General features: G+C 41.3%; 1 protein-coding gene across 6 annotated transcripts in view; it reads right to left on the bottom strand.

Annotated features, from left to right (window-relative positions):
* Positions 1–14,180, bottom strand: part of LOC130911890 (DNA (cytosine-5)-methyltransferase 3B) — a 57,488-nt gene that overhangs the window by 4,761 nt on the left and 38,547 nt on the right. For all 6 annotated transcript variants that reach the window (XM_057829535.1, XM_057829533.1, XM_057829536.1 and 3 more), the window contains 14 exons: positions 12,852–12,992; positions 12,537–12,695; positions 12,351–12,458; positions 9,016–9,157; positions 8,804–8,926; positions 7,659–7,703; positions 7,496–7,575; positions 5,405–5,517; positions 3,680–3,863; positions 3,446–3,530; positions 1,481–1,626; positions 1,311–1,401; positions 508–656; positions 2–87 (listed from right to left, as the gene is read on the bottom strand). In XM_057829535.1, the coding sequence (XP_057685518.1) occupies positions 2–87; positions 508–656; positions 1,311–1,401; positions 1,481–1,626; positions 3,446–3,530; positions 3,680–3,863; positions 5,405–5,517; positions 7,496–7,575; positions 7,659–7,703; positions 8,804–8,926; positions 9,016–9,157; positions 12,351–12,458; positions 12,537–12,695; positions 12,852–12,992 (1,652 nt within the window). The remainder of the gene's footprint in view (position 1; positions 88–507; positions 657–1,310; positions 1,402–1,480; positions 1,627–3,445; positions 3,531–3,679; positions 3,864–5,404; positions 5,518–7,495; positions 7,576–7,658; positions 7,704–8,803; positions 8,927–9,015; positions 9,158–12,350; positions 12,459–12,536; positions 12,696–12,851; positions 12,993–14,180) is intronic.

Here is a 14,180-nt window from a genome sequence, read left to right as displayed (position 1 = left end):
CCTGTTCATACCCGGCAGGTTTCCCCAAAAGTATCGAGCCCGGTGGGCTGCAGAGACTTCGATGGCATCAATCATCACAGGGTTACACTGCAACAAATGTATACATTTCATTTCTAATAAGCGCCTCCAAATGTGTTGACTGAAAAACAGTAAATTTTACCTTTTTTTAATGACACACAGTGTTAGCAATAGTGACAGACAGGTATTATCTATTAACAGGTAATTGTTAGGTCCTGGTTACAGGTGGCATCTATTTGCTGTCAAGGAATAGTGTCCATTTGATTGTAAAAATTGTCTATATGCGTGTAATTTTTGGCATGTTTGTTTCCTTGCTTGGTTGGTCCTCATTGTAGCCAAGAAAAATGCTTGTTAATTTGTGTGACAGTGTTGATTTGTTTTGGTTGATCAGAAAAGTGAACATACTACTTTCAAGACTATTTTAAGATGAAAGGTAAATGGTGAGAATATGTACACGTTGGATGGTCGGTCACCAATGCTATCACCCACCTCCAGATATCGTGAGATGTCCCTCTTGTCGTTTACACCCATGGCGACAACATTCTCGAACATCCAGAAAAATGGACGATTCTCTCCTTCTTTTGGCTTTGCCTCGCTGAGTAGACGGTAAAATTCGAAGAACAACCTTCCTGTGCCCTCTGGAATGACAAACCCATGTGAGAATCTAGGTACCATATCAGCATCCCATTTCAGCTCTATATACACCCTTGGTCAAAGGTTTTGAGACTCCTCCTCATTTCAACTGAATGGTGAAAAGTCACAAAACACCCCGGGTGTACATTTACATTCACACTGTACTATGTTTAATTGATGTTTGTGCTAGTGTTCATATTTTTTTCCCCATATGTCACGCAACATATTTAGGCTACTATGCTAGTTAATATTATTGATCAGCCTGATATCAAGATGTTTTTTTTTGTGGATAATTTAACAACTGAATAAATTTGTTTGATAACAAGAGTTTATGATTATGTACATGCTAGATGCATTGTCCTTAATGCGTTCTTACAGGCTAAACTGTTCTTAAACGCCAAAGTAAATACGTTAATGCAATAGGAATACCAGCATCTGTTCTTTAACTCTGTACCTCTCAGCGCAGAAGATCTGAACCCCTGGAGACATGATACGACAACCACCTATTCAGCCTCTGTTTTGTATCTAGGCAGTTATACACCCCTGTAGGGTGGGCGTCGATTACATGTGTATTTTTCTTTTGTTTTGGGAAGCGCCACTCTCTGCTTTGGGGTAACTGTGCATCAACTGCACCATATTCATACATTGTCAGGACTTACCAAAGAGTCCCTTCCTGGCTGGGTTGACAATGGACAGGTCATTGCATGGACTTCCTCCAATCACTAGATCAAATGGACCCCATTCCTGAATCTGAGGATGTAGGAACAGTTTTAAAGTCTAACATGGCATGCCATGTTAGAAAATAGTACTGTTAACATTTTGGCCTTACATTTTTCCTGGTAATGTTGCGCACATCATGGACATATTGGATCTTTCCTTCATGTCGGACCACGCCAACAGAGATGGAATCCTCACACACCTCAGACGCCACATACTGATCCACCTTAAAACCCAGTTCTCTTAGGACTAGGTAGCCTACAAGCACAAACACATTACTGATGCGAATAACTGATGACATGTGAAAGTATTGCTGTTGCAACAGAAAATTTCAGCATCACACCAAATGTGGAAAATTTAACTTTTATAACATTTTTCAATTTCAGGTTAAAATGAAATATGGGTACCTCGTTAAGAGGATGCAGTATAGTCGACATTTTAATGTGATAAGTCTGACATTTTAATGTCATGTTAAAAATGTTGTAAAATTTAACATTTGCATTCGGCAAAACAATTTCAGCTGTTTCAAGATACTGGCAGTGTGCTAAGCACAGTAGGTGTTAGGGGTAGAATGGTTTCTGAGAACCGCCCAAACCGTTCAATGCAAGTTTAAGTTGAGTCCACATTTGTACCATTTGATTTGAAGGTGTGTGCTGTGCTCTTTTGTAAAATGTATTTTTTTTAAACCAGAGGTTTTAAGTCCCTTTAAAACCAAGGTGTTGGCAGGCGTGGTTACAAAGGCTTGCATTAGGAATAGGACATGTGCATCATAATTTTAAGGCCTTTTCAATCTGTATACCTCTTGGCCATTCATTTTTCCTTCTAATTTCAAAAAAAAAAAAAAAAAAAAAAAAAAAAGCCTATTTCCGTTTAATACTCATTCCACAACAAAAAACGGGGAATACATAGTCTTTGGTTTCCTGATTCCTAATTGGTCAATTTAAAACAGAAAACAAGGCATTACCCATAGTTCTATAATAAATTTGGCACAATAAGGCCATTATTTGCTTTCCCCAAGTTTGCTTTGCCATGACCCTGAGGACCTTGCCTGGTACACCAGACTCACCGCTGTTCCAGCTATTGAGTCTGGCCACCATTCACGCGGATACAATTTCCAGGGCGGAGCAAGCCACAGCAAACAGACAGCGGAGTGGACCAATCAGCGACGGGCAGATGTGACGTTAGTAAAATGACGAGGGAAGGACGAGGGACTTGCGCACGGAAGTAAACATACGGAGTGAGCGGAGTTTATTCAACATGGCTAGCGCGAGACAGACTGTTGTCAATGACTCGTGTCGATGTGTTTTTGGTAATTTAAAACTGATTTTACCGTGGATTGGAACATATTCTCGGCTCTCCCATTCACCATCTGTGTTGCGGAGACGACTTTCGACGCGCAAGAGTGACGTTGCTCGTTAAGAACACGTCACGCAAATAAACGAATCTGATATGTCGATTGATTTTGTACCTGCTCGAGAGGCTGTTAATGGGCGGGTTCCCAGACTATACTCTCAGTGTTTGAAAAATACAGGGAGAATAGTCTGGCAGAGCCAGGCAACTGAAGACCCCTTTCTGCTGCTGATTCACATTCTGTGGCTGCAGAGCGGTCCTTGCTAATTCCGGGTGACCAAAAGGAAAGAGGGTGATGGGTGTCATTTCTTGATTTTTTTTTGTTTTTTTTGTCAGAATACAAAAAGATTACAGCTATGAGTAATTTTGTTCAGAACATCATGTTAAAAATTACAGTCATTGGCATATTCTTTACTGTAACACCATAACACCATAAAGCGCATGTGCTCAAGATGGACACCATCCAGCTCTGTGTCTTGAGGCGCATCAAAGAGTTGAAGGCATCCATTCAAATGGACAAGGGAATAGCTCTTATAGCTTCTCTCCCTGATGGCGGCACCTCATCGAATGGTGACTCATTTATCTTTCACCTCATTGAATATTCTGTTCATTGCACTCTTAAACATTAAGTTTTTGTATAATACTTAACATTTTTATTTTAGGGGTAGTAAGAATACGCTTCTGGATGAGCACACCTTTCTGTAGAGGTCTCCTGTCTCTCACTTACCCGTGGCGATGCCGTCGAACAGTGAGAGGACTCGGACTGGTTGCCTTTGCTCTGCTGGGATTGCCGGGTAAATCTTTGGTGTTTCCTGGAAGGATAGTCAGCAAATAGAAAAATGTTGGGTTTCTTATGTCAAGTGGAAGGTTTGCCGTTTGCTGGTGAGAAATTATATCTGTGCTGATTACTGAATACATGTGGCTTGATATAACCCATATTATCTGAGGAAATGAAACTCACAAACTCCTGTCCATTGTCATTGGCAAAGAACTCCTGCAGTTTGACACTCCAATCATGACGGCGCTTCAGGGCACCGTTTGTAAGCAGTGGCTGGCACATGTAGCAGCGCCAAGGGTCCAGGAAGCGTGCATTGTTTGATGCTCCACGGCACACAAGGATGTCCAGACAGTCCACACAGAAACACCTGTTGAGTGCACGCATGGGATGCTCATCGCATTATTTGTTGTTTTTATGTCGGAATGTATAGGTAGTTGTATTTTAATAAGCAATTCCAATGGAGTTGAAATGTTGCATTAAACAAAAGAAAACATTACAATGATTTGCAAATCATGTTCAACCTACAGTATATTTACTTGAATACACTACATAGACAAGACTTAATCTTTTAACTAATTGACTTTTTTATTTTAACAATAATCAATAACGGTGTCAAATTCATCTTCTGGATGAAAAAATGCACAATTTTAGTTATTTTGTTGCTTTGAAGCTCCTGTATGTCTTGAAAACTTTAAACGTTGCTGCGATGGTTAGAAATGTTTTGATCATTTATCAGGATTTCATTGTAATGAGCCAGAGACCATGACTGATTAAAATTTCCTAATAAATTAAATTTATCAATTACTGGCTAGCTTGTTTAATTTGTTAAGTCTCATTTATGTTTGAATGAGAAAGTGAAGGGTTTGGCAAATAACCTTTGTGGTGGTACAACATAATTCCCACACAGAATGCAGGTCTACTGGTAGTTCCCAGGGTTTCTAAAAGTACTGTCGGAGCTAGAGCCTTTAGCCACCAAGCCCGTTTTATGGAATCAGCTTCTAGCTAGTATTAAAGAAGCCGAGACAGTCTGTACATTTAAGATTCGACTAAAAACGTTCCTATTCGACAAAGCTTATGGTCAGGCTAGTTGAAGTCGGACTAGACTCACAGTTAAGTCTAAGCTGCACTAGAAGCTATAATGCTGGGGGAAGTACAGCCACTGAGTTCTATCTCCTTTTTCTCACTCTACCTACCACTTGTCTTACTTTATTTCTATTTTCCAATGTTAATATCTAGTTGACCAGTCTCTTCATCACTAGTCACCCGGTGTCCTCTTTCCCCCCTCCCCTCTGAGGAGGGGCTATTTTCTCAGCTGCAGCCTCCTGACTATCCGGACCCCTGGCTGGATGGTCGTCCTCGTCGCAACCTCCGTCTGATGTGGTTAGATGGACCTCTTCTTGCTCCTTTACTCTATTGCGTCTTTACAAACTGTAACTCCGTCTGCTAATTCCCATTGGCAGTCTGGGTGCATCCTGTCTATCCGTCCTGGGAGTGGATCTCTCCTGACTGTGGTACTCCCCAAGATTTCTCATTTCTCCCTGAGAGTTTTGGAGTTTTTCCTTGCCGACATGGAGGGTTGAAGGATGGGGGATGCCCAGGACTTGACCTTTATTTACTTCATCTCTATTTATTTCATCTGCTGTTTCTGACTGTGCATCATATTGCCTCTGCAAAGCCTTTTGAGACAACCTTGTTGTGATTTAGGGCTATACAAATAAAATTGAATTGAATTGAATGGTTGTGCACAAGATGGTAGCGTAGTGCGGAATTGCGGGTACTTCCGTGTTTTCGACAATAGTCAGTATTCTGCCTCATACCTCAATCTCCTTCATTTCCACACTCAGTTAATATAAATCAGTGTAGCATGTTATAATGTGTGGATATAGTAGTTTAATGGATGTGGCCTACCTGCAGCAGTTGGCGTTTCCGCACAGCAGAACCTCACGGCCGCCGCAGCAGACTGTGCAGTAGGACTGGTAGCCGTCATCGTCATACATGTAGGATGTCTCCAAATACACGTCCTATATGGGAGTTGACTGTTATAACAGGTTTGTTGGAAAGGTAGCTTGCAGCTGGTGATGACAAGATTTTTACTGGGATCATGTGCCATCGTATGTGCTACATTGGAATCCAACTGTTTTTTTGTCATTAAGGAGCACTGAGCAAAATGTAGACAGCCAAAGTGTATCACAAAAGTGAGTACATCCCTCGCATTTCTGCAGATATTTAAGTATATCTTTTCATTGGACAACACTGACAAAATGACACTGACACAATGAAAAGTAGTCTGTGTGCAGCTTATATAACAGTTAATTTATTCCCCCCCCAAATAACTGAAAATATAGCCATTAATATCAAACCCCTAGGAATAAAAGTGAGTACACCCCTTAGAAACTACATCCCTAAATGTCCAAATTTAGTAGTGCTTGTCATTTTCCCTCCAAAATGTCATGTGACTCGTTAGTGTTACTTGGTCTAGGTGTGCATAGGGAGCAGGTGTGTTCAAATTTGTAGTGCGGCCCTCACACTCTCTGATACTGGTCACTGAAATTTCCAACATGGCACCACATGGCAAAGAACTCTCTGAGGATCTTTAAAGACATATTGTTGCGCTACATGAAGATGGACAAGGCTACAAAAAGATCGCCAACACCCTGAAACTGAGCTGCAGCACAGTGGCTGAGATCATCCAGCATTTTAAAAGAGCAGGGTCCACTCAGAACAGGCCTCGGGTTGGTCGTCCAAAGAAGCTGAGCGCACATGCTGAGCGTCACATCAAAATGCTTTCTTTGAAAGATTGTCGCAAGAGTGCTGTCAACAATGCTGCAGAGACTGAAGAGGTGGGGGGGTCGGCCTGTTAGTGCTCGGACCATACGCCGCACTCTACATCAAATTGGTGTGCATGGCTGTCACCCCAGGAGGAAGCCTCTTCACACAAGGAAGCCCGCAAACAGTTTGCTAAAGATATGTCAGCAAAGCATATGGATTAGTGGAACCATGTCCTATGGTCTGATGAGATGTAGATTAATTTGTTTGGTTCCGATGGTCTCAAGCATCAATGCCTGCGAGCAGGTGAGGAGTACAAAGATAAGTGTGTCATGCCTACAGTCAACCACAGTGGTGGGAATGTCTGGGGCTGCATGAGTGCTGCAGGTGTTGGAGAGTTATATTCTATTGAGGGAAACATGTACTGTGAAATACTGCAGCACTTATATTCTATTGAGGGAAACATGTACTGTGAAATACTGCAGCACAACATGATCCCCTCCCTCTAGAAACTGGGTCGCAGGGCAGTGTTCCAACATGACAATGACCCCAAATACTCCTCCAAGATGACCACTGCTTTACTGAAGAGAATGAGGGTAAAGGTGATGAACTGGCCAAGCATGTCTCCAGACTTGAACCCAATAGAACCTCTTTGGGGGATGCTCAAGCGGAAGGTGGAGGTGCGCAAAGTCTCAAATATCCGACAGCTCCACAACGTCGTCATGGAGGAGTGGAAGAGCAGCAGCAACCTGTGAAGCTCTGGTCAACTCCATGCCCAAGAGAGTAAAGGCAGTTCTGGATAATAGTGGTGGCCACACAAAATATTGACAGTTGACATGTTGTATGTTAATATTGACAACTTTCACAAAGGGGTGTACTCACTTTTGTTGCCAGGGGTTAAGATATTAATGGCTATATTTTGAGGGGGAAATAAATTAACTTATATAAGCTGCACATAGACTACTTTCCATTGTGTCAAAGTGTCATTTTGTCAGTGTTGTTCCATGAAAAGATATACTTAAATATCTGCAGAAATGCGAGGGGTGTACTCACGTTTGTGATACACTGTAAGTCAGCTTGGCAAGCTAGCAGTTGGTATTTACCATCTTTTTGTAAACATGACTGATTGGGAATTTGGGAAAAGTGTGTTGTACATATATGAGTCCTTCTATGCTGTCTATCTGCTACCCTGACTGACTACCCTGTTTTGATTGGTCACTGTTGCATTGTTACCTTGCAGGTCTGGCACAGGCCTCCTTCAAAAAGTGGGTGGAAAGTTGCTGCCCCCATCTTGCCACATGAGAGACAGAACTCTGACACACACACAATCCCTAAATGAGTACCTGACAGCACAGAAAGTGTGTAGAAAGTGTGCGTAGTTAAGAGAAGAGTTTACCTTCTATACTTCTGTTATTCTTCAGGACTTCATTGACCATTTGTTCTAGAAGAAGCACAAACACAACCACATCAACTTCGCTGACGCACTAGGAAACTTAGGTCTGGGCAGGACCACCAGAACCGCATAAGCAGGGAATGCTCTGAGCACTGAGACCCACAGGGTCATACAGTGGTACCCCTACATACTAATTTACAAATTCGTTCCAGGACTTGGTTTGTATGTCAAAATGGTCGTATGTTGAATAAGAACACATTATAATCCAATTAATTCCATTCACAGCCCAAAAACTTACGCCAAATCATTTATAAATACTGCTGGTACAATTATAAATAACAATTAAAGATAGCAAAACAAATAAATTAATAAATACAAATGGCAATAATAATAACAATGTAACGAATTTGGTACTAATGCGGGACCCATGTTGATTTCTCTCACAAGAAAATCTGCTGTGTGTCCGTCATTGTGAGAAACATTGAAATTGCGACGCTGTCATGAGTCGGCGTATTTCGAGCATGTCGTCATATGTCGAGACAAATAACGAGTCAAATTTTACGTCGGATGTCCAAAAGATTGTAGGTCAAGGTAACAATGTTTTATCTAAATTGTTAAACCCGTAGAAATATAGGCCTCCAAATCACTCCCTACACTAAGAGCATAATCTTGCCTATAAAATTAGAGCTAATACCAGCATATTGGATGCTATCTAACAGACAGAGCTCTCATCGAGGGATGAAAGACCTGTGGCAGGGGGCTCTACGTCTACATAAACAACGCCTTGTGTCGTGACGCTGCTGTTATCTGCAAACACTGTTGATCGTAAATAACCTTTCTACCTGCCGAGAGAATTTACAGCTATACTACTTGTTGTTGTTTTTATCCCTCCTAGCTCCAACAGCTAAAACAGAAGTGAGGCACTAAATGAACTGTACCAGTACATCAAGGAACAGCAGACAGATCCCCCAGAGGCCTTTTTTAGTTTGGCTGCGGATTTTAACCATGTGGACCCAAAGATGGTGTTTTCCAAACTACATTAACCTATTAGTACATACAGTATGATGCTGAAAAGGTCTAGTCAATTGATTGTTTCACTGTGGGGACTCCTGAAGGGAAAAGCGGAAAGGGATGGATGGTAACCCTACCTCTGCTGTATGATTCCTCAGGGCCAACCTTATTCTTGCTTAGACTTAATCTGGGCTGCTTGGCACTTGGTGGATATTCAGGCAGCGACACTTCTAGGGCTTGCAGTTCAAGCAAGGCACCGTCTACACATGCGCACACACACACATAGCAGCATGCAGAGTCAAGCAATCAGCACATATGGAATGGCAGTAGACAATTGGCATCTGCTCACCGGTGCCACCTTTGGGTTTGAGTCCCTCTTGGCCTTTGGGCAGGAAGCCTCCTTGTGCCCAGTCCAGCATGGGCTTTACTTGCTCATCGGGGTTGTCGGACTCACAGGGAGGGAACTCCTTTTCTGCCCGGATGCTGGCCATCTGGACATAAGGAGATGACACAGCACAAATTATTCAATGATCGCAAACTACAGTGTACGCTGATTTAGCTGGGCATTGGTTTAAATGGCAAATATATTGCAAAATATGATACCATAAGAGTTTTATATAATTTCTATCTCGTATCAAACATCCGTCGGTTATGGATCATTTCTCTTCTAAACATCACACTGGAAATGTTATGTTAGGGCCAAGTAACCTGCTATCGGGTTATTCCCTTTTAAGGAAGCATTCAATTGTGTTCGGTGCATGTTCCTTTCGAAATGGTCACTCGAGTGCAGATTGTCGTTGTGTTATAAATAGCAAAAAGCAACAGAATAATTTTGGAATCATGAGGAAATCACTTCATTAGTGTAGAGAAAAACTTCCAACTGTTTTTTTTCAGCTGTAGGAAGTTACAGTATTAGAGGTCAACCAATATGGAATTGTTAAAAGCTGAAACCGATTAAAATAAAAAATAAAAAAATCAGTCAATGCTGTCTAAAGCCAATTTTGTAAGCTGATATTTTTTTTTTAATGCATGATGACCATGAAAGTCAATTGAAACATTCACTATATAAATGTATAGATTAGAAATTAAATACACTGATTTATACATTTATATATTTTTTTAATAAATATATATTTATGCATATACAGAACAGTTATTGAACTTTAACCATAACTTTGCTTGACCAAGTAAAACAAGTACCGAATTTGTAGGGAGTAGTTGAAAAAAACAAAAACAACAATAAACAATGGACAACAAAGTCAAAACAGTAACCTCAGTGACAAATGTTTTAGAGCAATTACTCTGTTTATACTATTTTTTTTTTAACAATTTAAGAAGTGAACTCAGTAAATTCACAAAATGACTCCACAGGTTTGGTGTGTTCACCAACCCCCCATCCGTCCATGTATTTCTTCTAAAAATGCGAGATTCACAATGCGCACTCAAAATACAACATACAGTAGTTCTCACAAAATCCAACGAGTGGCATGACGATTAACCTTAACATTTGCAGTTGATGCTAGCGAATAGCATTAGCAAATAACGTCCACTTACGCGTAGCCCTAGATTTTAGCATTTAAATAGCTTTATCAATCACATTCTAGGTAGACAACAGCAGACAAAGTACATTACCTAACAAATAGATGGCAGAGACATTTGTTTCGAATAGCTTAATTGTGGACTAAAAAAGGAAAAAAAGGAAGACAACAAGAAAAATTGTCTCCATCTTAGTGTAGCATCCACATTAATCAGGATCTAGGTTGAAAAAAAGCAACGACATTAGCTCACATACAGATGACAGAGACAAAAGTGTCAGAGAGCTTACTTCCTGTATGTCATGCTTTGAGTTGGTTCTCTGCCTTAGTATGTCTTGCCCATGTGATTACCCATTGATTTCACCTGTTTTGCCTACTCCTTGTGTATTGACCATTCTGCTGCCTCTTATATCACCCATCTGTCCTTCATTGTCTCGTTACCCCTTGATGGGATTCCCCTACATACAAGAGATTGTGGCGCACCGCCACATCAAAATAAAAGCCGCCAAGCCTTGCAAATGAGATACATATATTTTGTTATTATCATTTTTTTAAAAAAATTAAGGCTGTTTCAAACTAGTGGCAGCCTAGTGTGAAGAGTTCAGCGGCGGCAACCTATTCATTGTGTATTGTGATGTCCGTATATGCGCAACCACCTTAAGATACGATTGGATTGGGTAACTGTGACGCAGGGGGAAGAGAGTAGGAAGAATGGGAGAACGGGCGAGATAGCGAGAGATGGCGGTCGCAGGTCGAGGCACCCCGCTGTTATTTTGTTATTGTTTTTCTTTATTATTGATACCACAATAAAGTGGGTAAGCCAATACCGACTCCTCTCCTAGCTTCTTCCCCGTATCCAGGGCCTTACAGTAGTGTGGATCGGACTTTTCGGCGAAAGTGAGCGGTGGACGGCCGTCTTGGACGGAAGGCAAAGTTTGAATGAATTTGCGCCGAGAGAGGCGGGGTGTGCCGCCGCACTAACTTCGACAACGAGGGGCAGGCGTACTTATTATACCTGTGCTATCAGGCTGTTTCGGCAGACGGATATACACAATCACTGCTGACGAAACTTTTATAAATGCGTTTTTTTCAAGTTTTGCGAGCTCTGGGACACTCGAAAAATGAGTCTCATACCGCTCCTTGCTAAATTGCTAAGTAAGTAGCACTGTCATATTGTAACTAAAACAAGCTTTCCCAAAGCGACTGGAAAAATCCAGTCAAAGTTCACGTCAGTGGCCGACGTCACATTTAATGTCATGCCAGCGCTATTTTCTGTTAGTTTCGAGCCTTGCTTTTACATTGAGAAGTGTGGGTGAACGCCAGTTAACATTTCAAGAAGAGAGAGAAACAGTAAACGGCGCGGGCTTGGTGATGCCATCGCCTGTTAGCTGGCTATTAGCCCACTAGCTTTTAAGCAGTGTTCGTTTTCACCGTTGGACCGGTGCTACTAATAGCTGTCGTTTTCCTTGTTGAATTGCCCAAGATTTGGACTTTATTTCCCTCGGTATCATTGTGCAGCCATTAAGGTATGTTTTTGTGAGTAAATATGTCTCTATTGGTTTACTTGGTTTATAGCATTATTGTGTGCTCTTTGTCATTATTGTACTTCATTTTCTAATAGTGTGTTGAACGGTGACAAATTCCTAAATGTCAGTTGTAAGAAGAATTATGGTGTGATCGGTGTTACCAAAGGGAACTATTATAAAAAAATTTACTTCATTTTATTCATAATAATAATAATGAAAAATGATGAATAATAATCCCTCATTTTTCACGGTTAATGGGGACCAGAACCTGCCGCGATAAGTGAAAAAAAAACACGACGTAGCAAGAACATTTTTTTTTTTTTTTTGGGTGTTGTAAACCTATTTATTCAGATTTAGCGTTGGAAACAGATACATATAAGACCTGTTTCTACAAAACCAGAATATTGACATGATCCGTAATTGTCTGCATATAAAAGGAGCCACTGATTAGCTATCCCCGCTGACTTTATGTGAGTGGCAGTGTACATTTTTGATTGGTCGCCCTTGCCAAGCATATATATATATATATGTATATATATAAATCACATACACAATCATGCCTGTATTCAATGAATGTTTTTGGAATGCAGGTGGAAATTTAGAATTTTAAGGCGTAGGTTTACCTCCAGAACTTGGAAGATGGCCCTGCGGTACGACGCCAGTTTGGTGTATGACGCCTGACTGAAAAACTTCGCAAATGCCGTGATGGAATCCATTTTGTCAGCAGATACCTGTGATAAGGACATTCACTGTTGGTCGGCTAATGTAACGCCTAGTGCGGACCTCGCTCTGTCGCTTCGGCTCCTTACCTCCGAGAACTTCCCGTCCCCGAACCACTGCAGCCACCTCATGCCATGGCTTGCCTGCCGTTTCCCGGTAGCCCGCCAGGTCACAACCATGCCAGGCCACCAGGAAAAGCCCTTGATCTTTCCCCACACCAGCTCACCCACGCTGAAGCCCTTTTTGTCCTGTAAACACCCAGATGTACAGTACAGTATAAGATACACAAAACAATGCCCCTGTAGCCTGTTAACCCCCCCCCCCCCCCCCCCCACACACACACACACACACACTCAGTACGAGGACGGTTTTCCAGAGGTCATTCATAACAAGCTGGTCCTTACGTTGTATTCGACATGGGCATCGCAACTGGACACAATGGTGCCACTGCTTTGGGCCGAGTCTTTGGAATCGTGCTCGAGCAGCTCCAGACAAGGAGCCTCAGGAACTCCGTTGGACGAGACCGCCAGAGAAGTTCCGCCATACTGACAGAGGAAGACAGGAGTAAGACGTCCGCAAGCTTCTCACACGCAAGCACAGCAATGCCAAATGGACAAGAGTAATGGGGCACAATCAGACGTTGAAGTCACAAGACAACCAAACAAATCCAGCATCTGCAAACTTACACAATGGCCCAATTGAACCAAAAGCACATTGTAGAACATAACATATACATGTACAAACCAACATAAGGCCTACTCCATCATTTAATACACTGAACAATATTGGTTACATCAATTTAGCCTTTTTTGCAAAAATAAAATGTGTTTATTAAAATGTATTGATTTACAATATTTGAATTTTCATCAGTTTCATCAAATAATTGGTTATCAATTATACAGTGTCCCAAAAATCCCCATGTACAATTTTTCTTCTATTTTTTTAGGAACAATTTAGACAAACAGGAGCATTTGACATGTTAAGGTGGACTCAGGACAAAATGGTCATGTTTAGTTTACTAGCCCAAACATACTCTCTGTAATCACTTCAAACATACTAGCAACCATTAGTCCCATTTTGTCCAGTAGTTTTGACACAGTCCCCATTGAAAGTGTGCCTGCCTCACTGAGCTAAAAGAGCTTTGGGCGTGATATCACACGAGGTGCTTACACTGTCTTGAGGCCACACCTTCTTGCTTTTTTCACAAGTCCATCCTTCCACCCATTTCAGTTTTTTTCCACAAAAGACTGGGTATGATGGTATATACATGCCCTTTGCATAGCTATACTAAATCGTTGTAGTCTGATTTGAAAACACTACACAACGTTTCAAAAAATCCACAACATCTTTCTCATTGTCACTGGGAAAATTTCCGAAAAGTTCAAATTATTGCAAGAATATCAACTGATTTGCGATCAGATTGCGATGCCGCATTGGAGTCCGCCATGGTGTTGCAGTCAAGCGGTGTTGACCTGTTTACCTTGTGTGACATTACAACATTTCTGATGTACTAAAACCATTGTATCCAGCTTGATATATATTGTTATTCAGATATATAGCAATTGTTTAAGGGTAAGAAAAATGGGTCAGGTGAAACACTTTTTGCAATTTATGTAAAGATACAATTCCATTGCCCAATGCTTGCCCATTGGCATTGAAGCAGTATCGTAACCAAAAACTGAAAAGTTGTCCGCCAAAAACTTTCAGCTGAAATGTGACTAAAAGTCAGCTTA

This window comes from Corythoichthys intestinalis, chromosome 2 (genome assembly GCF_030265065.1).
Source record: "Corythoichthys intestinalis isolate RoL2023-P3 chromosome 2, ASM3026506v1, whole genome shotgun sequence".
Lineage (NCBI taxonomy): Eukaryota > Metazoa > Chordata > Actinopteri > Syngnathiformes > Syngnathidae > Corythoichthys > Corythoichthys intestinalis.
The sequence above is the reverse complement of the archived record's forward strand: the minus strand, read 5'-3'. Positions and strand labels throughout refer to the sequence as shown.